At 38.9% G+C, this 26,044-nt stretch overlaps 1 protein-coding gene across 2 annotated transcripts in view; it reads left to right on the top strand.

Annotated features, from left to right (window-relative positions):
- The window catches only part of LOC127124559 (pectinesterase inhibitor 2-like), a 39,574-nt gene extending 36,040 nt beyond the window's left edge, over positions 1-3,534 (top strand). For both annotated transcript variants that reach the window (XM_051054168.1, XM_051054167.1), the window contains exon 2: positions 3,374-3,534. In XM_051054168.1, coding sequence (XP_050910125.1) covers positions 3,374-3,528 — 155 coding nt within the window. In that variant the 3' untranslated portion in view covers positions 3,529-3,534. The remainder of the gene's footprint in view (positions 1-3,373) is intronic.
- The last annotated feature ends 22,510 nt before the right edge of the window (positions 3,535-26,044 follow it).

A 26,044-nucleotide genomic window follows, 5' to 3' on the forward strand; every position in this document is an offset into this window, starting at 1 on the left:
TCTTCAACTTCTGACCACTCTGATTCTCAGCCTTCATTCTGAACTTCTTGAATTCATCAAGCACCTCGTGTTTAAACTTAATAAGGGATACCCATGTCATTCTTGTGAATTCATCAACAAATAACACAAAGTATTTATTCCCTTCAATCGATGCTATTGGAAATGGACCACACACATCAGAATGTACAACTCCCAAGGCATGTTTTGCTCTTGGAACAGTTTCTGACGCAAATGGCAATCGTGGTTGTTTTCCTTCCATGCAAACTTTGCATGACTTTTCAGGCTTCTTAATTGCAGGAATTCCATGTACCAACTTCTTTGAATTCAGATGTTTTAAGCTTTTGAAATTCAAATGACCAAATCTTCTGTGCCACAACTCACTCTCCTTCTCAGCACTTGTTGCACTAAGACATTCTGAGTCTGCAGTTCTGACATTCACCTTGAATGTTCTATTCCTTCCCTGTTCTGACTCCATAATCAACTTCTGATTGCAGTCATACAACTTCAGAAGATTGTCCTTCATGGTAACTGAAAAACCTTTCTCAATTAATTGTCCCACACTCATCAGATTGCTTCTGATGCCAGGTACATACCACACGTTCTGAATCAATGCTGTTTTCCCATTGTTCAGAATCACTCTGACATTTCCCATACCTTCTGCATTAAGATATTTGTCATCAGCACATCTGATCTTTGTCCTCTTTTCAGAGTCAAAGTCAACCAGCCATTTCTTGTTTCCAGTAAGATGATTTGAACAGCCAGTGTCCATATACCACCAGTCTATCAGATCCATATCATCAGATTCAGAGGCCATCAATATCACAGATTCGTCATCAGAACTTCTGGCTATATTTGCTTCTTCTGATTTTCTCTCCTTGTTTGACCAACAATCTCTAGCAAAGTGACCAAACTTCTTACAACAGTAACATTGGATTTTCTTCTTGTCATACTTCTCTTTTCCCTTCTGAGCATTCTTTTGTCTATCAGAGGTTGAGCTTTCTGACTTCTGACCACCATCAGATCTTCTCCTGACTTCTGACTGCTTCTGATACCTCCTATCAGAAGTTGCTTTCAGAGCCTGCTGCTCTACTTCCCTTTCAGAAGTTCTCTCAGTCAAACGCAACTCTTGCGCTTCTAGACTGCTCTGCAGCTCTTCAATTCTCATGGTGCTCAGATATTTGGAATGTTCTATTGCTACCACAATGTAATCAAATTGAGAGGTAAGGGATCTCAATACCTTCTCCATGATTGTTTCTTCAGAAAGAGTTTCTCCACACGCTTTCATCTCATTAGTGATCAGAATCACTCTGGAGATGTATTCAGAAACTTTCTCATTATTCTTCATGTTGAGATTCTCATATTGCTTTCTCAAGGACTGAAGCTTCACCTTCTTCACTGATGCGTCACCACCATAACATCTAACCAGTGTGTCCCACGCAGCCTTTGTTGTTGTTGAATCTGCAATCTTCTCAAACACATTTACATCAACACATTGATGAATGAAGAACAATGCTTTCTGATCCTTCTTCCTTACTTCCTTCTGTGCGTTTTTCTGTTCATCCGTCGCATCTGCTGCTACCGGAACATAACCATCAGTGACAAGATCTAGAACATCTTGAGCACCGAACAGTACACGCATTTGGATCATCCAACGATTCCAGTTTTTACCGTCAAATACTGGAAGTTTGGTGTTCATGTTGCCGTTTCCGTTCATCTTTCTACCTTGCGCAGTACACTCAGATTTCTCACACAGTGTTTCCCAACCCACAAAATTAAAATTCTGATCAAATTTTGTTCAAGATTCAACACGAATCTAAGAATCAAAATCAAACACACAAGACCTCACGTTCACTCGTGTTTCCCGTGTTTCCCAATGAATCCGAACCGGAGCTCTAGATACCAATTGTTGGTGCAAACGTAGAATAAATGATGAATGGAAATATTCTATTCAGAGAATGACGACTACAAAACATGATAACAGTTACAATGATTGTCACCCTATTTATAAGCTAAAACTAGGGTTACTAGAATAGGATAAAATACTAAAATACCCTCTAACAAACTTAGGGGCTAAGAAAATAGTACAACTAAATATGAATTACTTCTAATAGTGCCATGATCAATTATACATCTACTTTTGTGAAGACTACAATACAATTCCAAAATAAAATATATAAAAAAATTATTAATTTTAAAATATAGATTGTTTACTAATCTTCCTAATATTAATTTTTTTAGTACAATCGTGTCATAATTTACTTTGAAAAATCTTAACTCTTATAGAATGGATTGATTTTTAAAAAAACTATTTTAATGTTGTATCTTAAGTTTTATATAATTATATTTATTTTTCATAATTTATTTTGATAAGTAATTTTTTCTAAAATTATTTTTGAAACCAAACAAGACTCATAATCTTTTAATTTAATCATTACAATAGTGATTACTAATTCAAAAATTACCGCAAATTACCTAACTCATTTCTTGAATTATCATGAGTTTTAAAATAATAGAAGGATTGAAATTTCTAATATTAAGTATAATGATAACGAATTGAAAACTATTTTTACGAAAATCTCTTTTTATAGAATTTTAAAGTACTAAACATGATAGAAAAATATTTAATAAAACACTCTTTTTATAATTAATATATTAACAATATTTTAATAACAATATAATTATTTCAAAAATAATATTTTATATAAAAATATCATCTTATGGAATATTTGTATGTTAAGCTTAATTTGGAAAAATTCCATAAAATCAAGTAGAAATCAAGTTTAATTATATAAAAGTTGTCAAATTTAATTAAAAATATTTTTTTGGAATGCTTATAGAAATCAAGTAAAATTTTAATTATAGAAATCAAGTTAAATCTCTTTTTATGCAATGTTTATACATATATAAAAGTTGTCAAATTTAATTAAATATATGATTTTGGTAAAATTAAAATAATTAATCTATTTAAGAATTATTAATTCATCTTTTAATCTTCATTGATGACTATAAAATCAAGTAGTAATCAATCAAAGTAAACACTAATATAATAAAGTTAATACGAAAAGTAAAATAATGATTAATTATTCTTCATTTTTGTTAGTGTTTTTTCTATGTGCTTCATCTTTGTATGCAGCCAAAGTTGTTCCAGTAAATGTCATTTGTTAAAAAGCCAAAAATCCTTCATTTTGTTCAAATCTTCTCAATTCAAAATCAGGCGCAGACCTAATTACTCTTGCACAATACATAATTGATGTGGTTCGTGTTGATATGACCAACACAGTGAAACTTATCAATACCCTAATCGCCCATCCTGGTAGTATCAAAGCATTAAACCATTACAAACTTTGTTTACATATATTTGTAAATGATGGAGGTGCTCTTTTTGTGCTTGAAAACATTCAAAGAGTTTTGAAGGAGGGAAATTATAAGCTCATGAATGTTGGTGCAAATGATATCATGACTGGTATCAATAATTGCATTAATGATCCTAGTTTCCAAGATACTTCTTCCCTTCCAAAATCTGCTTGAGATGTGTTGCAAGCAGATCAAATTATTCAAATTTTATCAACTTTCTTATTGTCTAATTAATTAATTGAAGAGAATCAAATTTTCTGTTTGTAATAAAACCCACTTTTAAATAATAAGAATTGCAATTTTACTCATTAGAAAAAAATTCTTTTTTAGTGGATCGAGTGTTTGTTTTAGTTCCAAAATAGATTGTGGTTTCAAAATCCTATCCTCTTTTTATAATGGATCGAGTGGTTGCTTTGATTTTGAAGTAGATTGTGGTTTTTGATTCTTTTGGGGTTCTTAGATAGATTCTGATTTGTTGATAATGGATGTGGTGGCTTATGATCTAATTTGATAGCCACTAGAATTGGTTAGAGTTTTTTTTGTTGTATGAGTTTTTTTTAATCTTTATGCTTTTTAATTGTTTTCTAGTCCTTATTATTCTTTGAGAATTTTATTATAACTCTTTAGTGATTTTGTCACTTTTTATTAATTTAATATAATATTGTTTATCATTAAAAAAATTGTTCTTGTAATTATATTAGTTTTTATATTTAATATTAATTTTAGTCTTTGTAAAAGTTATTCAATAAAAAATGATCTTTATAATATGTACAATATTGAATTTTAGTTTTTCAAAATAAAAATAAAATAAATATAACAATTACTTATTTCTATATAAATATATTTTGTAAAAATTAAATTAAATATAAGATAAAAAGTAAAAGATTATGAAAACAAAAAAAAATAGTTTTAATGAATCTAAAATCAAAATATTTAATATTTGTTAGGATCATGTATATATTATAGGTTTTACATTTCTAGTTGACTAGTTGAGTTAGTTTTCTTTTGTGTCTCTGCGGGTTGGTCTTTGCCACCCATTTTCAATTATGACACCTTTCTACCAAAAGTATTTTTTAGTTTTTTTTAATAATGTTAAATGGTAAGAAGTATACTTTTAAGGAGTAGTTTTTTCCTATTTATTACGGAAGCTAACATTCTATCTTTCATTTATCTCTAGTTGTCATGTTAACCAACCTCCTGTGAGATATTTTGTCATCATTAAAAATTGTAGAATGTGGTTCAACATTGAACATATTTTGAAGACCGACACTACATGATTAAATATCTCAAACATTATCAAAGAATGGATATGAACCAAAAAACACAATATGATCCAAGATTCAAAGTCATTTTTTTCTTAGGATCATGTTGTAAATGATAGTGTATATGTTTGTTAAAGTAGTTTTCTAAACATCCCTCGTTCAAAACTCTTAAGAATGTTTTTTTGAAAAGTAAAATGGTTATTAAATTCGATAATATATGATGGTTATGTGCAAAATTGATTATGTAGTGTATCTCACCCCATAATTGATTATGGGTGTGCCATGATCAATTAGGCATCTTGTTTTATGAAGACTACAATAAAATTCCAAAATAAAATATATAAAAAAATTATTAATTTTAAAATATAGATTGTTTACTAATCTTCCTAATATTAATTTTTTTAGTAAAATCGTGTCATAATTTACTTTGAAAAATCTTAACTCTTATAGAATGGATTGATTTAAAAAAAAACTATTTTAACATTGTATCTCAAGTTTTATATAATTATATTTATTTTTCATAATTTATTTTGATAATTAATTTTTTCTAAAATTATTTTTGAAACCAAACAAGACTCCTAATATTTTAATTTAATCATTACAATAGTGATTACTAATTCAAAAATTACCACAAGTTACCTAACTCATTTCTTGAATTATCATGAGTTTTAAAATAATAGAAGGATTGAAATTTCTAAAATTAAGTATAATGATAATGAATTGAAAACTATTTTTACGAAAATCTCTTTTTATAGAATTTTAAAGTATTAAACATGATAGAAAAATATTTAATAAAACACTCTTTTTATAATTAATATATTAACAATATTTTAATAACAATATAATCATTTCAAAAATAATATTTTAAATAAAAATATCATCTTATGGAATATTTGTATGTTAAGCTTAATTTGGAAAAATTCCATAAAATCAAGTAGAAATCAAGTTTAATTATATAAAAGTTGTCAAATTTAATTAAAAATATTTTTTTGGAATGCTTATAGAAATCAAGTAAAAATTTAATTATAGAAATCAAGTAAAATCTCTTTTTATGCAATGTTTATACATATATAAAAGTTGTCAAATTTAATTAAATATATATTTTTGGTAAAATTAAAATAATTAATCTATTTAAGAATTATTAATTCATCTTTTTATCTTCATTGATGAGTATAAAATCAAGTAGAAATCAATCAAAGTAAACACTAATATAATAAAGTTAATACGAAAAGTAAAATAATGATTAATTATTCTTCATTTTAGTTAGTGTTTTTTCTATGTGCTTCATCTTTGTATGCAGCCAAAGTTGTTCCAATAAATGTCATTTGTCAAAAAGCCAAAAATCCTTCATTTTGTTCAAATCTTCTCAATTCAAAATCAGGCGCAGACCTAATAACTCTTGCACAATACATAATTGATGTGGTTCGTGTTGATATGACCAACATAGTGAAACTTATCAATACCCTAATCGCCCATCCTGGTAGTATCAAAGCATTAAACCATTACAAACTTTGTTTACAAATATTTATAAATGATGGAGGTGCTCTTTTTGTGCTTGAAAACATTCAAAGAGTTTTGAAGGAAGGAAATTATAAGCTCATGAATGTTGGTGCAAATGATATCATGACTGGTATCAATAATTGTATTAATGATCCGAGTTTCCAAGATACTTCTTCCCTTCCAAAATCTGTTGGAGATGTGTTGCAAGCAGATCAAATTATTCAAATTTTATCAACTTTCTTATTGTCTAACTAATTGATTGTTGTTCAATTTTTATTATTATGTATAATGTTTGAATAAACATGCAATAAATATATTTTGTCTATATAATAATAAATGATATTAATAGAGAATCATATTTTCTGTTTGTAATCAACCCAAATTTAAATATTAAGAATTGCAATTTTACTCATTAGAAAAAATTCTTTTTTAGTGGATCGAGTGTTAGTAGGTTGTGGTTTTTGGTTCTTTTGGGGTTCTTAGATAGATTTTGATTTGTTGATAATGGATGTGGTGGCTTATGATCTAATTTGATAGCCACTAGAATTGGTTAGAGTTTTTTTTTTGTTGTATGAGTTTTTTTTAATCTTTTTGCTTTTTAAATGTTTATTAGTCCTTCTTATTCTTTGAGACTATTATTATAACTCTTTAGTGATTTTGTCACTTTTTATTAATTTAATATAATATTATTTATTATTAAAAAAAATTGTTCTTGTAATTATATTAGTTTTTATATTTAATATTAATTTTAGTCTTTGTAAAAGTTATTCAATAAAAAATGATCTTTATAATATGTATACTATTGAATTTTAGTTTTTCAAAATAAAAATAAAAATAAATATAACAACTACTTTTTTCAATATAAATATATATTGTACAATTTAAATTAAATATAAAGATAAAAAGTAAAACATTATGAAAACAAAAAATAAATAGTTTTAACGAATCTAAAATCTAAATATTTAATATTTGTTAGGATCATGTATATATTATAGGCTTTACATTTCTAGTTGACTAGTTGAGTTAGTTTAATTTTGTGTCTCTCAGGGTTGGTCTTTGCCACCCATTTTCAATTTTGACACCTTTCTACAATAAATATTTTTTTTGTTTTTTTTTAATAATATTAAATGGTAAGAAGTATACTTTTAAGGAGTAGTTTTTTCCTATTTATTACGGGAGCTAACATTCTATCTTTCATTTATCTCTAGTTGTCATGTTAACCAACCTCCTATGAGATATTTTGTCATCATTAAAAATTGTAGAATGTGGTTCAACATTGAACAAATTTTGAAAACCGACACTACATGATTAAATATCTCAAACATCATCAAAGAATGGATCTGAACCAAAAAGCGCAATATGATCCAAGATTCAAAGTCATTTTTATCTTAGGATCATGTTGTAAATGGTAATGTATATCTCTCTTAATATTAAAACATACATACACTCACAAAAGTAGTTTTCTTAACATCACTCATTCAAAGCTCTTAAGAATGTTCTTTTGGAAAGTAAAATGGTTATTAAATTCGATAATATATGATGGTTATGTGCAAAATTGATTATGTAGTGTATCTCACCCCATAATTGATTATGGGTGTGCCATGATCAATTATGCATCTACTTTTGGATGAACAATTAATTATGATTGATGTATAATCGATTATGAAGCCTATTAGATCAAATGTTTTCTAAAATTATTTCATATATTAATTATAACTATGTTATAATCGAATGTGAACTGATTCAAACTATTTTCATTATTGTTGTTCCTTTTGGATTGACTGCATTTTGGAAAATAAAAATATAGAGAAATTCTCAAAGTATTCAAGATTAATCTAACTTGCTTAAGCTATATGGAGGTGCAGAAGGAACACATGTTGGACACAATGTCACAACATGTTTACATGACATCTGGGTCTTGCGCAATAGGTCATTGATGATATGTTTTGGAAGACTTTCTGGTCAAAGATTGGATAAGATTTTATTGCTAATTGGATTAACAATATGATTAGGTGATTTGTTTGATAGTTGGACGAAGATTGATTCATATTTGAATGAAGATTTAAATTTGAATTTAAATTGAAACAAATAATATCTTGTTTGATAAATTTATGGAACATATAATATCAAACATATTCCATATTAATTATGAACAAAATCAAAGCTAATATCCAAGGAGAAAAGTCTAGAATACGAGTGTATCATGGATAATAATATCTTGGTCCTCAAGGTGACGCAAGAAGGAGCGCAAAGAGGTGGTGTATTTGGCTCAAATAACTGGTATATCACATGGAATGAAGGAACGTAGAATACGAGTGTATCATGGATATGAATGGAATGAAGTGACCGAAGTCACAAAATTGCATATTTAGAAATAAGTGACTGAAGAAGTATTGTTTGGAACCGAAAGGTGAAAGTGTATTGGAATCAATAAGAGAAATGAGATTTGTACCATAGAGGGAAACAACTTTAACCGATACGTGGACTAGTAGGACCGCCACTATAGTGTGTTTAGCAAAAAAGAAGGAATTAAGTGTTTGAGGGTGTAGCCCAAACAACTCTAGGTAGAAATGAGGACTATTCGTTATATGTCCAGATAGGGTATGTATGGAATTCCAAAGAAAGTGTATTTCGATGTCAAAGGAGTAATATGTCACTGGGTGAACGATTTATGATCGAAGGTAGATAATGGACTGTGAAAGATATGGATGGTTCCCTAAGGTAAAAGGAAGAATAATTATAAGTATGCTCGCTAAGGATTCACATCCTCATGCCTACGTATTCTCATAGTGTAATGAGAAAATCAAAGCAATCGTAGTTCGGAACCATGAGAATAGAAAGAGAGACATACAATGATGAAGAGTATAACTTGTACCAACAGAATGGTATAAAAAGGTTAACTGCCATGAAATGAGGAGAGAGATATTTGTCTAAGCGATGGGGGCTCACAAGAGAAAAACCAATTCAAGGAATGATTGCAGCACTGTATAGTAAAAGGAATAGCGTATCACTTGCTAGGGGACAAACAGTTCGAGATCAAGAAGGATAGTATCTTAGATCCAAGAAGGAGGTAAACTCTGAATCGAAGAGCAAGGTAGAAATTTACCAATAAATGGACTAGTAAGACCGCCACTATAGGGTAAAGCCAAAAGGAAAGACTGGATTAAGAGTTTGGGCACAACCCCCAAACAACTCTCGATTGAGGAGATGGATGTCGCATCCTGCGAAAAATCAACCGGCGAGCCTAAAAATAAAAACACACAGAGCCGCCACTAAACGTTATTTATCCCAAGATAGGGAAAGGAAACGCTCAGAGAAACCTGGAAAGACATGGTCTCGCGACCAGAGAGAAAAGGTTCGGGAGTCGGTTACGCGAGGGGAAGGTATTAGCACCCCTCACGTCCGTCGTACTCGACGGGATCCACGTCCTAGAATAAAGAAAAGGTTGCTAAACATCACACACACACACGGGGAACGCAGGTGGGGTTAAGAGAAACGGGCTCGATAAGGCGTCGCACCTTATGCCTACATATCTTGTCTGGAACAAGAATCAGAGCCGCTGTAGTTCGGCTTACGCACGCCAAACAACACAAAACAATCATACAGATGGCAAACATGGAGCCCGACAACCACTGGATGGAATTACGTCGGCATCCGAACCAAAACACACTCAAATGGGCAAACGAGGAGCCCGACAGCCAATCCTGGGCTTATGTCAGCATCCGAACCCAGACCAAACAATCAGATAACAAGGCAAACAAACCAACAAAATAAAAAGGTTGCCCGGAGTGGTCTCGCACGACCACCTGCCTACATACCTTGTCTGGAACAAGGATCAGGGCGATGTAGTTCCCCTGAAAGGGACTAAATTGCTAACCAGAAACCGGGGAAAGATACACAACTAGGGAGCTGAGACTCGAGCCTAATGTTGTCATGCATCGTCAACCCTAAGTTCGGTTTTCTATCCTACTTGCATAAGCAAACTAACCTAACCAGGAAAGAAGCTAGCACACAAGCATACAATCATATATCAACATTAAATGAGAACAGGCATCTCAAACAAACATGTCAATCAAATAATCACAAAACACCCACTATAACCAAACAAGAGGCTCAATCAATGGGGTTTGACCGCCGAAGCGAGTCGTCTGTACAAGCTGGTTTTGCTCTTAACCTTGCCATTACGAGGCTAAGGTGAAGCAGATGAAAGGATGAAGTGAGGATGAGACCTCACAGCTCTTATCCCTAACCAGGGAGAGCTGACAAATGAGCATGGGTCCAGAATAGGGGAACCCTTCTATACTCGATGACTCTGACACAACAGATCTTGGGCTTTTGATCTCAATGCTACAACCATGTAATGGGAGCAAGGAGAAGACTCACTGAATAGTGGGGGACAGGTTGCTTGTCCCTACCTTCCACCAATTGCCTTACTTGAAGGGCTTTTCCTGCTTGGGCTTAAAAATAAACAGACACAAGCATTGCCTCTTAAGGAGGACTTCAGACAATTTGCCCGGCTCGGTAACAGCCGGGTCTCCAGACTACATGAAGTAAGAAGGTTATACCTCAAATGCAAGTTGCTTAAGCAACGCAAAGCAAAAGTTCACAAGGAACTGAGCAACTAAAGTACCTGGAAACAATCAAACACAGTTAGTACTCAATCAGACAAACTGTAAACAATAAACAGTTAACCATCTTAAACAAACTATACACAACACAAGGCAAGCTCAAGGCCTAAGCCCAAGCTTCAACACCTACAAAACAATGCTATGTTAGTGTACAAACATCAACAACATCAATCAAAATTGATTTGGACCATTATCCATGTGCATTGCTTTTTAATCCTGAAAAATCAAGCAAACATTAGCAACTAGACCACTAGGCCAAGCCTAGGGTCAAAAAGCAAGAAAAAAATCTAAAACAGCAAGGTATTCATCAACCAACATCAAATTAACATCAAACAAGAGCAAACATCATTGGTCTCATGTTTATATCATCCATCATGTTCAATTCATGCACAAAACAATCCATATTGGTTCAAATGAAGCACCAAATATACAAACAGAAGTATTGCATTCAAAGCCATGCCAAAACACATCAAAAAAATCTCAAACTAAATACACCTAAACAGGGGTCAATCAAGGTCTACCATGTCAAATTTGAGCTCAATTGGGTAAATGGAACCATGTCAATGAAAATCAACAAAAACAGACACAATTACATGCTTCAATTCACAACATCAATGCATACATCCACTTCAAAAATTCATATCTCATTGAAAACAAAAAAGAAATGGATGAGACCAAAACAGGGAGGTCACACAACGTGTCTAGTTCATGCATATCAAATTTCATGGCCATACAATACAATATGAGGATTTCCCAATCAATCTACCAACATGTATCACATGAGCTTGCAATTTCAATCACCAGAAATGAAAAATCATGATCAATTAGAAAAGGCAGTGAAAAATTCTACAAAAATTCATACAACATCCTAACATATCAACAATTCACCATGCCAAATTTCATTCAATTCTAACATGCATAGGTTATCCAATTAAATTCAACAAGTTGACATCAAGAGGTGTGACACAAATTGTCACACCTAAGTTCCAGAATTTGCTGCTCTCTAACCAGGTATCAAAAATTCATGAAATTTACATATAAATAATCCTCAATGAGTCAAGAACCACCACAAAAATTTTCAGCCATTTATTTTATGATATGAGTATTTCATGATCAAATTACAAACATGTGTCAAAAATGGACATACATTAGAAAAGCCTATGCCAAATAAAATATTTGCCAAGCACAACTTTGACCAATAGGTCAAAAAAATCCTACACAAGTCAACAAAGTCAAGGAAAAAATCTCCATATTTTTAGGATTTTTTACTATTTTTTTATGAATTTTTAAACATGTTAATGATTTTTTGTGAATTAAGCAAATTAATTAAAACTGCACAGTGGCAGTATTGTAAATAAAACAGGCGCGGGAGGGAAACCTCCAGTTTGAAAATTTGAACAGATTTTCAGATCAAAACACCTTCCAGCTTCGTCTTCCTCACGAAATTCTCCAGAAAAATCGAAAAATCGAAGAACATCAAACGTCAAAAGAAATGGACATGCATATAGTCATTGAACTCGTCTGCTCAAGCACATTCCAAACATCCATTCAATTTATCCTAATTGTTCCTCTATCTCATGAATCGATCAACTTAGGGTTTTGGTTCATAATTTCAAATCCAGATCTCTTAGCCTACAGTGCATCATCTGCTAAACTACTCACATCACCATAACCTACGTTCTATGCTCTACAAAACGCACCTAAGCACTTGAAGAATCGTGACACTCGAAAAAATCACATACCTGTAATGGCAGTGGTGTTCTAGCTGTTCTTTGCGTGCTTCAACCTCAAATAGATGAACTAGATGCTTCAGGGAGTTGAATGATGCGATTAGGTTTGATTGAAACAGCTCCTAACGCGCGAAATCACAATCCACCATGAATGATGCTTCTTTGAACAGTCGTGTTTGGAGGCTCGATTGATGATGAGAAGCAAAAACAGATGTAGAAGATGATGATACAAGATCAATGCAAGAAGAATTTCGAAGATTGATCAAGATTTGATGAAGTTTGATGAAGTTGAAGGTTTTGTATTCTTGAGGAAATTGAGAGAATGTGATGAGTTTTCAGATCTGGTTTTGGAAAGTGTGTATTCTGTTAGGAGTTTGTTATGATTAGGAATATATACTCCAACTTAATCCATCCTTAATCACCTCAATTAGCAAAATGAAGTGAAATTAGTGAAAAATGAGTTATGTGAACAAAATCTGGAAAATAACTAACTTAACAACCAAAAAACAGCTTCACACAGTGAAAAACACTCAAAAAACTGCATTTTCGCGCGAGCGGTCGACTCATAGCCTGCTATGCGTCGACCATAGCCTGCTATGCGTCGACCATAGCCTGCTATGCGTCGACCATAGGTCGGCTCAAACATGCTATGCGCTGACCCGTGGTCTATGCGCTGACCCCTATGGTCGACTCATAGCAAAATTTTTTTTTTTTTTTTTTTTTTTTTTTTTTTTTTTTTTTTTTAAAAAAGGAGGGCAAATTTTGAGGTGTTACAGCTGCCCCTATTCAATCCACTGTGAACCTGTTGATATGAACAGCCTCGGCTTTCAGATGATCAGGATGAAGAGTGATTGAATACCAAGAACAGACGAACAATTTGCACTCTAATGGGATAATAATTAACAACGCCCGTCAGCATCGGCGAAGAAACAACCTCTGAACAAACGTCGACCTGGATACCAAAATAAATGGTAACGCAGGGATAATCATGGTCTGATCACCACACATCCATGTGGGATTATCATTCTTCTCTTTATCCTTTTCTTGAACCCCGAAATTTTTCTTTGCGCAAACGATCCTCGGATCTCTGCATTTGAACCCCAGAAAATGCCTCAGCACTCCTTCTTTGCCAAAATAATGAACCCCATCTCTAGTTTGAACCCCAGTCGCCTGACGATAACTCACGATCGCCAATATGAACCCCGTTCTCCAGAAAATGTCGCAACATCTCCTTTTCTCCATTTGAACCCCAGGAAAATGCCTCAGCATATCCTTTTCTCCGTTTAAACCCCAGGAAAATGCCTCAGCATATCCTCTTCTCCAATCTCTCGCGTGATAATTCCGCTGGCAACGTCGGAAATAACACCCAACCACTCTGAGGGCGACATGTCAGAGGGTAAACCTTCATAAAGAAGGTAACATGTGTATCTCTTCCTCAGAAGACACCTATAACGACCTCCATTGGCCTCAGCCAGAGTCTAAGGTGACACATGAACAGAAGACGCTCCTAAGGACCTCATCCCGGATACAATCTTCAACTCCAATCTTCGTTCGAACCCCAGAAAATGCCTCAGCACTTCCTTTTCTCCAGTTGAACCCCAAAATCGCGCTGATCGCGTAACGTCCTTTGATTTCATCTCCATCTCTGCTCGACGGAAACATTTCCTCCAATATCGCACTATTGGGGAACATTGTTGATCTGACGTCATGATGCTAACCTCCTCAGAGTAACACCTCCACCATCTGATGCAACAAAACTTCAAGCGGTAACCACGGCTTGAATTGCGCTGATCACATAACCTTCCCATCTCTGTTCGACGGAAAACAATTACTCCAGTATCGCACCACTGGGGAAATACCTTTGATTCAATCACGATGCTGAACTCCTCGGAGTGACACCTCTTCACCTTTGGGCAAAACCACCTCTCAAACGGTAACCACGGCTTGAGACTAGCTTATGCTTGCCATGATGCATGATTGATTTTTTTCTGCGTAATGCTCCATAAACATGGAAATGCTACGCGATTATTTACTTTTCTATGCAATATGCCATGCTATTTTTTCATGATGAATGCATAAAAATAAAAACATCCCCCTCAAGGGACTCTCCCGAGGAGTACGAGACACTCTGCTGAGGAACTCGTCACTGCTCCAATTCCGCCCTGCTGGGGAATAACACTGCTGCTGGGAAATAGGTAACCCTTGCTGGGGAAGAACCTCCTTTGCACCCAATCCGCTCGAGAAACTGCTGGGGATAAGCACCACCAACACTCTGCGGGGATACAACTGTCTTGACTTGCCAGGGATATCAACCCTGACTCCGCTTCGGGAAAACCCTCACAGATACCTGTTGACTTCACTGGGGAAACACTCACAGAGGCTCTGCTAGGGGAATAGCAATCTCCGGACTCACCTGGGGATGCACCACTCTATCACCTGCTGGGTAACCATCCTGACCCTGCTAGGGAAACGAATACTACTCCGCTGGGGACAACCCATGCAACCCATAGGTATAATCCGCTCAGCTGGGGATGTAAATATCCGTCTGCTACGGGACTTTGTTCAATCCACAGGTAGGATGAACACTGCTGGAGATATATTTCAGTGAAAAGAACCCGCTCCACTCGGGTAACTGCAACCTTCTGGCCTGGCTGCTGAGGAAACAACGTTGTAACCTGTCCGGGATAACCATCCCGACTCGGCTGGAGAAGTCACAGACATTGGATCTGCTGGGGAGCTAGTCCTATAACTCTGCTTGGGGACTTAGCTGGGAAATGAGAATAGTTGGTATAAAAACACCCGTCAACTCGTCGAACCATGGTGTCTACCTCCAATCTCGTATCAGCTTTCCACTTTTGAGAATTCCCAGACTCGTCTGGACCTTTTCTGCTCCATCATCTTGTATCCAAAATCGCTCTGCGCTCGATGAGAGACGTACTCCTGGGATTTATACAGAAATTCCAATCTTCCGACTTTGAAGAGTCTTCTTGATTAATTCCAAAGGTCGTCGGACGTCTCGTCGTCTCTCCGTCCTTCTTCGTCCCTGATCGAACTCTGCGGGGAATTACATACTTTCAAGTCTTTCGACTTTGAAGAGTCTTCTTGATTAACATCAAGGATCATCATACGCCGCAACGTCACTTCGTCATTCTTTTACTGATTCGTCCCCGAGCGCACTCTCTGGGGATTTATTTTGACCAAGCTTCCACATCACAACCTACAAGTGAGTGAAGAATATCTAACAGTACCTGTAAAACAGATCGTCAGATAAAACCGTGCCCCAGGCGTGTCAAGATTTCAACACTTGGGTCACTCAACCTTCCGAATAAGATTTCAAGCTTTCAATCTTATAAACATGCATTGGAAGGAAACCTGTATGTTTTAAAAATGCAAGATTCTTTATCAAAATATCGGGATGTTTTTGCAATCAAAACGGTAATGAAAAACAAAAACAAAATTATTTGACTGAATATGCATTTTATTGATTGGAAAAGTGCGGCTCAAATGAGCAATACAAAAGGAAGCAATTCCTGAAAAGAGGTAATTGCACTCAAAAGGAAAAATCTATCCTAATGGCAATGTGAAACCCGTGATCTCATCGAGTTCCAACTCAGTTACACCCCATATGTCCTCAGACTCTCCATGCTTTCTGCCTTCTGAACAAGACGCTTCTGATTGATCCCTACCGGGTATTATCCATGATGCTTTAACCAAAGCGCAAACGATCATGCTAAACGTAGTTGTTCGTTTCAATCCCTCTTTTGCCTGGACCGCCCTTTCGGGTTTTCAGCCCACCGGGATACCCTTTTTTGCCCAAGTTGCCTTTTCAGGTTTTCGACTTGCCGGGTGTACAATTTTCATTTTATATCCCTAATTTTTGCCCGAACCTTTCTTTCTGTTTCTGGTTCGCCGGGATGCCCATTTTTGCCTGGACTATTTTGTTCTTTTCGTCCAGCGGGTCTATTTACACGAAGTATTTTTTAACTGCGTCCGCATTCACAGGGGATGGAAAATCCTCGCCATCCATGGTCGTCAACAACAAGGCTCCACCAGAGAAAACCTTCTTAACCACGAACGGACCTTCATAATTCGGTGTCCATTTGCCCCTTCGATCGTTTTGAGGAGGAAGGATCCTTTTCAGCACTAAATCACCTACGTGATACACCCGAGGTCGTACCTTCTTGTCAAAAGCACGCTTCATCCTTTGCTGGTACAATTGCCCATGACAGATGGCTGCTAGCCTCTTTTCCTCGATCAGGCTCAACTCTTCATACCGGGTCCTTACCCATTCAGCCTCTTGCAATTTCACGTCCATCAAGACTCTTAAAGAGGGAATCTGAACCTCAACAGGTAATACAGCCTCCATCCCATATACCAATGAGAAAGGAGTTGCCCCAGTAGATGTGCGCACCGACGTTCGATACCCATGCAATGCAAACGGCAACATCTCATGCCAATCCTTGTAGGTCACCACCATTTTCTGCACAATCTTCTTAATATTCTTGTTGGCTGCCTCAACCGCCCCATTCATCTTCGGACGATAGGGAGAAGAGTTGTGATGCTCAATTTTGAATTCCCGGCACAACTCTGCCATCATCTTATTATTCAAATTAGAACCATTATCAGTAATGATTCTCTCGGGAACCCCGTATCGGCAAATGATGTCTCTCTTAAGAAATCTGGCTACAACCTGCTTCGTCACATTCGTATAAGAAGCTGCTTCTACCCACTTGGTGAAGTAATCAATAGCCACTAATATGAACCTGTGCCCATTCGAAGCTGTAGGCTCAATCTTCCCGATCATATCAATGCCCCACATAGCAAACGGCCACGGAGACGACATCAAGCTCAACGGATTTGGAGGCACGTGCACCTTATCAGCATAAATCTGGCATTTATGGCACTTCCGCACGAAATTAAAACATTGGGCCTCCATTGTCATCCAGTAATAACCTGCTCTCAGCAGCTTCTTCACCATCGCATTCCCACTGGCATGGGTACCGAACGATCCCTCATGAACCTCTTTCATCAATTGGCTTGCTTCTGCATCATCCACACATCTGAGCAAGACCCAATCAAAATTCCTCTTATACAAAACCCCATCCTTGTTCAGGTAGAACACCATGGCTAACCTCCGCAGAGTCTTTCTATCTTTCTTAGATGCTCCCTCAGGATATTCTTGGGTCTCAAGATAGCGTTTGATATCATAATACCACGGCTTCTCATCATCAGGCGCTGCATCAACAGCAAACACATAAGCCGGTCTATCCAGACGTCCAACCTCCACACTGGGGATCTGATTCCACCTCTGCACCTTAATCAAGGTAGCCAGAGTAGCCAAAGCATCTGCCAAAGGATTCTCCTCTCTGGGCACATGATGCATCTTCACCTTGGTGAAAAACGTCAACAATCTCCTCGTATAATCTCGATACGGAACCAAATGAGATTGATGCGTATACCATTTTCCGTTAACCTGATTCACAACTAGAGCTGAATCTCCATATATAACAAGGTTCTTGATCCTCAAATCAATCGCCTCTTCAATACCCAAGATACAAGCTTCATATTCAGCTACGTTGTTGGTACATTCGAATGTTAGCCGGGCAGCAAAAGGAATGTGAGATCCTTTCGGCGTAACCAAAACAGCACCAACACCGCTTCCATTCACGTTAACGGCCCCATCAAACATCAGAATCCATTCGGATTCAGGGTCAGGCCCCTCCTCCGGGATTGGTTCCTCGCAATCTTTCGATTTGAGAAACATGATGTCCTCATCAGGGAATTCAAACTTCATTGGTTGATAATCATCAATGGGTTGCTGGGCGAGGTAATCAGACAATACACTCCCCTTAATCGCCTTCTGAGAGGTGTACTGAATATCATATTCAGTCAAAATCATTTGCCACCTCGCAACTCGTCCGGTCAATGCTGGCTTCTCGAAAATGTACTTGATTGGATCCATCTTGGAAATCAATAAAGTGGTATGAACCAGCATATACTGCCTTAGTCGGCGAGCAGCCCAGACCAAAGCACAACAAGTTTTCTCGAGCAGTGAATATCTTGTTTCACAGTCGGTAAACTTTTTGCTTAAGTAGTATATGGCATGCTCTTTTCGACCAGACTCGTCATGCTGCCCCAATACACACCCCATAGACCCCTCGAGGACTGTCATGTACAGAATTAACGGTCTTCCCTCCACAGGAGGCATCAGAATCGGAGGCTCCTGCAAATACTCTTTTATCTTTTCAAACGCCGCTTGGCAATCATCATTCCACCTGACCGTTTGATCCTTTCTTAACAATTTGAATATCGGTTCACACGTGGCTGTTAAGTGAGATATGAACCGTGAAATGTAGTTCAATCTACCTAAGAAACCACGAACCTCCTTCTCTGTTCTCGGTTCAGGCATTTCTTTTATTGCTTTTACTTTTGCAGGATCAACCTCAATTCCTTTCTCACTTACAATGAACCCCAGCAATTTACCGGACCGCACTCCGAAAGTGCACTTGTTCGGATTCAACCTCAGTCTGAATTGTCTCAGCCGGTCAAACAACTTGGCCAGATCTACCAAATGCCCCTCTTCTGTCTGGGACTTTGCTATCATGTCATCAACATAGCATTCAATTTCATGATGAATCATATCATGAAACAAAGTCACCATAGCTCTCTGATAAGTAGCACCGGCGTTTTTGAGACCGAATGGCATCACCTTGTAACAAAAGGTACCCCATGGTGTGATGAACGTTGTTTTCTCCATATCATCTGGCGACATCTTGATCTGATTATAGCCAGAAAAGCCATCCATGAAGGAAAACACCGAGAATTGAGCTGTATTGTCTACCAACACGTCAATGTGAGGTAATGGAAAATCATCTTTCGGACTAACTCTATTCAGATCTCGGTAATCCACACACATTCTCACCTTCCCATCTTTCTTCGGGACTGGCACAATGTTCGCAACCCATGGCGGATAATTAGTGACAGCAAGGAAACCAGCATCCCACTGCTTCTGCACTTCTTCCTTAATCTTCATCGCCATATCAGGTCGAGTTCTGCGCAACTTCTGCTTCACCGGAGGACAATCTGTTCTTAACGGTAGTTTGTGCACAACGATATCGGTATCCAACCCTGGCATATCTTGATAAGACCAGGCAAAGATGTCGACATACTCTTTTAACAACGCCACCATTCTGCTCTTGACACTTTCCTCCAAAGCAGCCCCGATTTTCACTTCTTTCTTAACCTCGTCGGTACCCAGATTCACGACCTCTATCTGTTCCTCATGCGGCTGAATCACCTTCTCCTCTTGTTTCAACAACCTGGCTAATTCCCCTGGCAGTTCACAATCTTCTTCGTCTTCTTCTTCAGCAAGATAGATCGGATTGTCGAAGTCATATAGAGGTGTAACAGGATTGTTATCAATGAGATCCGGAGAGGAATCGCATCTGCATGAATGTTGATTCATGCACTGCTTTAGAACCGGTGTGAGAAATTGCAAAAGGAAAACAAAATGAAAAACATTGCCATTTTTATTTGTTTTTATTTTTTAAACTGCAAAGATAAATGAAAAACAGAGAACACCGCTCTTTTGATTGAAAAACATCCTTTATTAATGATGCAAAATTTTGCAATTTTATGACATGAGGAGGCCCTTACAATGAACCATTACGTGTCGGGCAACACGCATGGTTTGCATGCAAATAAGAAAGAAAACAGGAAAAATATTACTCTTCGAAGAGAGTGACCCGGATGATTTCCTCGGCCTTCCAGTTGCGGATTTCCATCCCTGGTTCGCACGGCGTTATCCACCGGTCCATGTCACAGTCGCTGTCAGTATCTCCACCCATCATGCAGATGTGGTCCGGATCCAGCATTCCGGCACTCGTGAAAGTTACAGACGTACGACCCCCTCTTCCTCGTCCCAAGCCTCGGCCCGGTTGATATCCAACCCCAAAACGGTCTTTTTTCTCAGGGACCTCCATTATTCTGCCCCAGCCTGGAGCCTCTCCGCTTTTAACCACCTCAGCGGCCTGCTTATAGGAAGCGATGGACGGTTTCTCTTCCTCTTGCTTGGCGAACAGGGCATTCTCCACCTTAACGGTTTCAAATGCCTGGCTAGGTGTCTCCCATATTTCTCCATCCATCTCCACATATTTGAAAGAAGACAGGTGGCTGACAAAGATGTCCTCCTCTCCGCAAACAGTAACGACCTGGCCTCCCCAGACATATTTCAGCTTCTGGTGCAAAGTCGACGTAACTGCTCCCGCAGCATGAATCCATGGGCGACCCAACAAGCAACTGTAAGCTGGTTGGATGTCCATAACATAGAAGGTTGACTTAAACACCTCCGGGCCAATCTTTACTGGTAACTCCACCTCCCCGAATACGGCTCGCTTTGACCCATCAAAAGCCCGCACAATTAAATCAGTCGGGGTCAAAATCAGCCCATCACAGTTTAGCTTCGCTAGGGCTTTCTTAGGCAACACATTCAAAGAGGAGCCGGTATCAACCAGCACATGTGAAAGCACAGCCCCTTTGCACTCCATTGCAATGTGTAAAGCCCTATTGTGGTTCCTTCCATCTACGGTCAAATCCATATCAGTAAAGCCCAACCCATGGCTAGCATGCACGTTGGATACGACCGTCTCCAATTGGTTGATTGTGATTTCCTGAGGCACATAGGCTTTCTTCAATATTTTCAACAAAGCTTCCCTATGACCCTCAGAACTCAACAGCAGTGAAAGAATTGAGATCTTAGAAGGTGTTTGCTGCAAGTGATCCACCAATTTATACTCCGACTTTTTGATGATTCTCAGAAACTCTTCAGTCTCATCATCAAATTTGTTATCCGACCCCGCAGGCGCCGGTGTCATCACAGGAGTATTACCGCTATCTGCCACAACCTTACCCTTTGCCCTGGCCAAAGCCTCGGCCTTTTCTTTTTTATCTTTTTCTTCTTCACTCCTTCTCAACGTATCAGGAGCAAATAGTCTACCACTGCGCGTGAAACCACTGGGACCGGCATTATCCACCTTTAGCACGGTGGTTTCACTAGCAGATTGTTCTTCCAACCTCTCACCATTACAATATACCTCTCCCCCATAATGCCATGGCACGGCATCCTCTTTGTCGTATGGAATCGGCCCAGGTACCGTGATGGTAACTGGAGCCTCCTCCACCAGGTTAGACAAATCAACCGGGTCATAGAAAATGGTTATGGTGGAGACCTCCTCCTTCTTCCCTTCAGACTTCTCGATCACAATCTCCCCATCGTCCATCAGCCCCTGGACATGCTTCCTCAGAAGCTCACAACCATTGGCAGAAATAGTGCACTCAGCACACTCAAACCCGCAGCCCGGGTAAACCCCATTTCTTAACAACTGCCTCTTGACCTCAGCCAAAGGCGTCTTCAGCTGATTAACATCAAATAGCCCAACTCGACTTTCCTCAGAAATTGCATTCACCCCCCTCTGACCATGCGCAGGCATGGGATTGGCATTGACATTGGGAGATGGAGCAAAATTAATGGCTTTGGAATCCACCAGGTCTTGAACTGTGTGCTTAAAAGCTTTACAGTTCTCAATGTTATGCCCGGGCGCACCCGAGTGGAATTCACATTTAGCATTCTCATCATAACTGGCTGGCCTTTGATCAGGTCTCAAAGGTGCCAGAGTTCTGGTCTGCACAAGGCCCAAATCCTGCAGCTTCTTAAACAAGAAAGCATAACTCACTGGAGGCCTATCAAATTGACGATCCTGCGCTCTGCCTCGGATCTGATAACCAGCCCTTTGTTGTCTCTGCTGAAAGGGTTGTTGTCTTTGTTGTTGTGGCTGCTGCTGTTGCTGTTGCGGTTGTGCTGAATGAGACTCAGCAGGAATTGTTACTGCAGCAGTGTGCTGGAAGTAACGTTCCCTACTGGGTCCACGTTGTGTATAGACTGCACTGGTGTCTCCTTCCTTCTTCCTCTGCCCACCATTACTACCGAATGGCTTCTTCGAACCTGAAGAAGAAGAAGACGCACCCTGAATTTTGCCCAGCTTTAACCAACTCTCTATCCTTTCCCCCGCCACCACAATGTCGGAGAAGTTGGTGACAGGACAACCTACCATCCTCTCAGCAAATGGCCCCTGCAGGGTCCCCATAAACAAATCAGACATCTCCCGATCTACCAACGGAGGTTGAACTCTGGCAGCCAACTCTCTCCACCTTTGCGCATACTCTTTAAAGCCCTCATTATGTTTCTGAGACATACCCTGCAGCTGGGTACGACTCGGAGCCATATCTGCATTAAACTGGTACTGCTTAAAGAAAGCATCTCCCAAATCTTGCCAGCTTTTGATATCGGACGATCTCAACTTGGTGTACCATTCCAAGGAGCCTCCAGACAGGCTGTCCTGGAAAAAGTACATCCACAGTTTTTGATCCGCGGTGTATGCTGAGATTTTACGGACAAATGCCTGGAGATGAGTTTCCGGGCAAGAACTGCCATTGTATTTGTCGAATGCGGGCGCCTTGAATTTCTGAGGGATTACAATCCCCTCCACCAGCCCCATGTTGGACATATTTACCACCCCAGGCGTGGCATAGCTCTCCAGCACTTTGATTTTCTCAGCCAGCAGCTGGATTTCCTTATTCTGAGGAGGAATGTCGTAAGGCACAAAAGGCTCATTTCGCATAGAGAACTGGTCAGCCTCTCTATCTTCCTCCTGATCTTCGTCAAACCCATAAAACGGAGGCACAAAGTTGTCTTTCATATTCTGACTAGGCCCAGGTTGACCAGCAGCACCAGCATTATTCACCAGACCAACTGTTGTCCTCTTTCCCCCATCACGAGATCCCTGCCCCTGGTTGGAGACTCCATCCAGGTTGACCCCACTGTTCTGAGCAGAAACCCGCTCGAGTTTCTCAACTTTATCCGCCAGCGCTTTCTGACCAATTGCAAAACCTTGCATTATATTGATCAGTTCGGTCATTTTATCTTTCAATTCCAGCATATCAGCACTGGGAAGCTCCATGAGTCTGGGCGTATTTCTTCTGGTGTAATATCTGTGAGGGCGAGTTGAGTGCAGGGGTACTACTCTTCGAGCGCGAGCAATGATTCCTGGTTACAAACAAACACGTTAGTAATAGTCACCTGCAAAATAAAACACAAGTTATCATGATTATGCATGTATGCAGTGCATATCCATATGAAGGACACTCTGTCTCTCGACCCTGGCATCATCGAGACAAATAATAATCCGGCATCAATATTCTGATTAGCAGTGTTTGATTTTGTCGTGCAGATCGGAGATATGTGATTTAGCATGATACCCCCAACCATGTGTGTGCCTGTGTGAGTGCATACGGCAAAGCAAATAAAACTTGAAGACCAGTCACTGAATGAAAATCGCCATCACATAACCAAAAGAGTGCACAATCAGTGCAATAGTCATACATCAGATCAGATATCAAATACAATCCTCCAAAATAGGAAAGAAATACAAGCAAATGAATTCCGTCAACAAGCCTGACGGTAATTCAACACAAATGAAAGATCTATCTGGATGAGGGTCCCACAGGTGGCCCCATCTCGCCTTCCATCCTTGCGAACTCTACGGCGAACCTGAGCTCGGTGTTCTCCTGCTGTAGTCTTCCAACTTCCTTCTGATGAATCTTCATCTGCCTGAAGTAATGATCTCTCTCAGCTAGGTAATGATCTCTCTCAGCCCTGATCTTCGCTTTCTCTGCTTCCCACTCTGCAGCAAGTACTCTGGCTCTCTCATCCCTCTGTTCTCTGACAAGGATCTGCCTCCTCTTCTCATCTTCAATAACCTGGGATGCTCTGAACAACTTCTCCTTTGTGATGTCATGCTCCCGGTTGGACGATGCTAAAGCTTGGCTGATCTTCCCATAATAGGCTGTATCCATCTCAAATCGCTTGGTCTCCAAAGCATGCCGCTTATCCTGATCTTCCACCTTTGCTTTGAGCTCCTGATTAGCTCTCTGAACCCGAGCAACACTCATCTCCAGTTCCGTCTTCTCTGTAAGCAGCTGATCTCTCTCCCGCTTCATCTCTAAGAACTCATCCATGCTAACAGTAGAAGGAGTCTCCTCAACCAACGGATACCACGGATCGACCATAGGAAACGGTAGACAAGTAAGCTCCACTCTCTTTCTGAGCCAATCATCGAACGGAGGAAAAGATCTGTTGTTAGCTTTACCCCAAGAAGCCTTGCCCTTCCTCTGAATGCTGCGCCGTGCATCAGATACCTGCTTTACCCTATCCTGATTACCCTCAACCGGGAAGTACACAGATTCCTGAACATCACTCTTGTATGGTGGAAGCTCCATAGCGAATCCCATCTGCCTCTTAAGAAGTGTCGGGTTATAATTAATGCAACCCTGCACCCCTATAAGTGGCACATTGGGAAAACCCCTACAACTGCAGATAAAATCTTGGCCAACCCCGCTACTGTGAGTCCAATCTATGTCCTTAGCTCTCAAGCCCATCAGTTTAGTCGCCCAAGTAACATTCTGGCCCAGAAGGACAAAAGCACCCCTGGATGGCAAGTAACCCATAAACCACTTGACCAATAACTGAGCACAGCATCGAATCAAACCCCCACGCCTCTTCTCATTCCGGTTATGAACCGAATAATAGACATCTCCAATCAATGTAGGGATAGGATTCCTTCGAATAAACAAGCGGATGGCATTGATATCCACAAAGTTCTTCTGGTTCGGAAACAGAATGATCCCATAAATGCTCGCAGCAACCAAAGCACAGACATCTTCCCAATTCCCCATCTCTGACTGCTCCTTAGCCTTAGCCTCTAGGAAACTCAGATGAAAACCAGGCAGCTTACCCTTCTCCTTCAGATTACTCTTCACTTCCTCTGGACTCAGATAGAAAGCACGGGAAATCCCACCAATATCAGGTTCTTCCTTAGTAACACGGAAAGGAACCTGATCCCTGATCTGGATACTCAAAATATCAGCATAATCCTCCAACATGGGCCCTAGCACATAATCCGGGAAGACGAAACACCTCAGCTCGGGATCGTAAAACTGAAGTAGAGTATGGATGGCACTCCTGTCTCTATCCATGAGCCTGAAAACTGTCTTCAGAATACCCCCATACACCTCACGAAACAACCCCACATGGTCAGGAGTGATCAATGCTATCATATCCTTCAACACACTGATATCCGGGTCAAAGAAACTGTAAGCAACATCGTCCTTCAAGCCGGGTCTTCTCATCTCTGAATAGAAAGTCTCTCAGCCAAGATCTCGATCCAAAGGGTCCCTGCATATGGGTAAACATGTGTTAGATGTAATTAATGCAAGATGCAATGATGCTGATGAATGAATGCAATGCGTTGCCATCCTCCAAGCCATCTGATCATCTGCACTGAATCTGGGCTCTGAACTGATCATAACCATCTGAGGAATACACAATCACAATTCTGACCCACGGGTTCCGAAATAAACGGAAGACAGATACATCATCATCACCACTGGTCTCTGATCAGACACACCATCACCATCTGAATCGGCCCAGGGAATCCGAAATAAACGGGTCCCCACT

The sequence above is a fragment of the Lathyrus oleraceus genome, chromosome 1, assembly GCF_024323335.1.
Source record: "Lathyrus oleraceus cultivar Zhongwan6 chromosome 1, CAAS_Psat_ZW6_1.0, whole genome shotgun sequence".
NCBI classification, from domain to species: domain Eukaryota; kingdom Viridiplantae; phylum Streptophyta; class Magnoliopsida; order Fabales; family Fabaceae; genus Lathyrus; species Lathyrus oleraceus.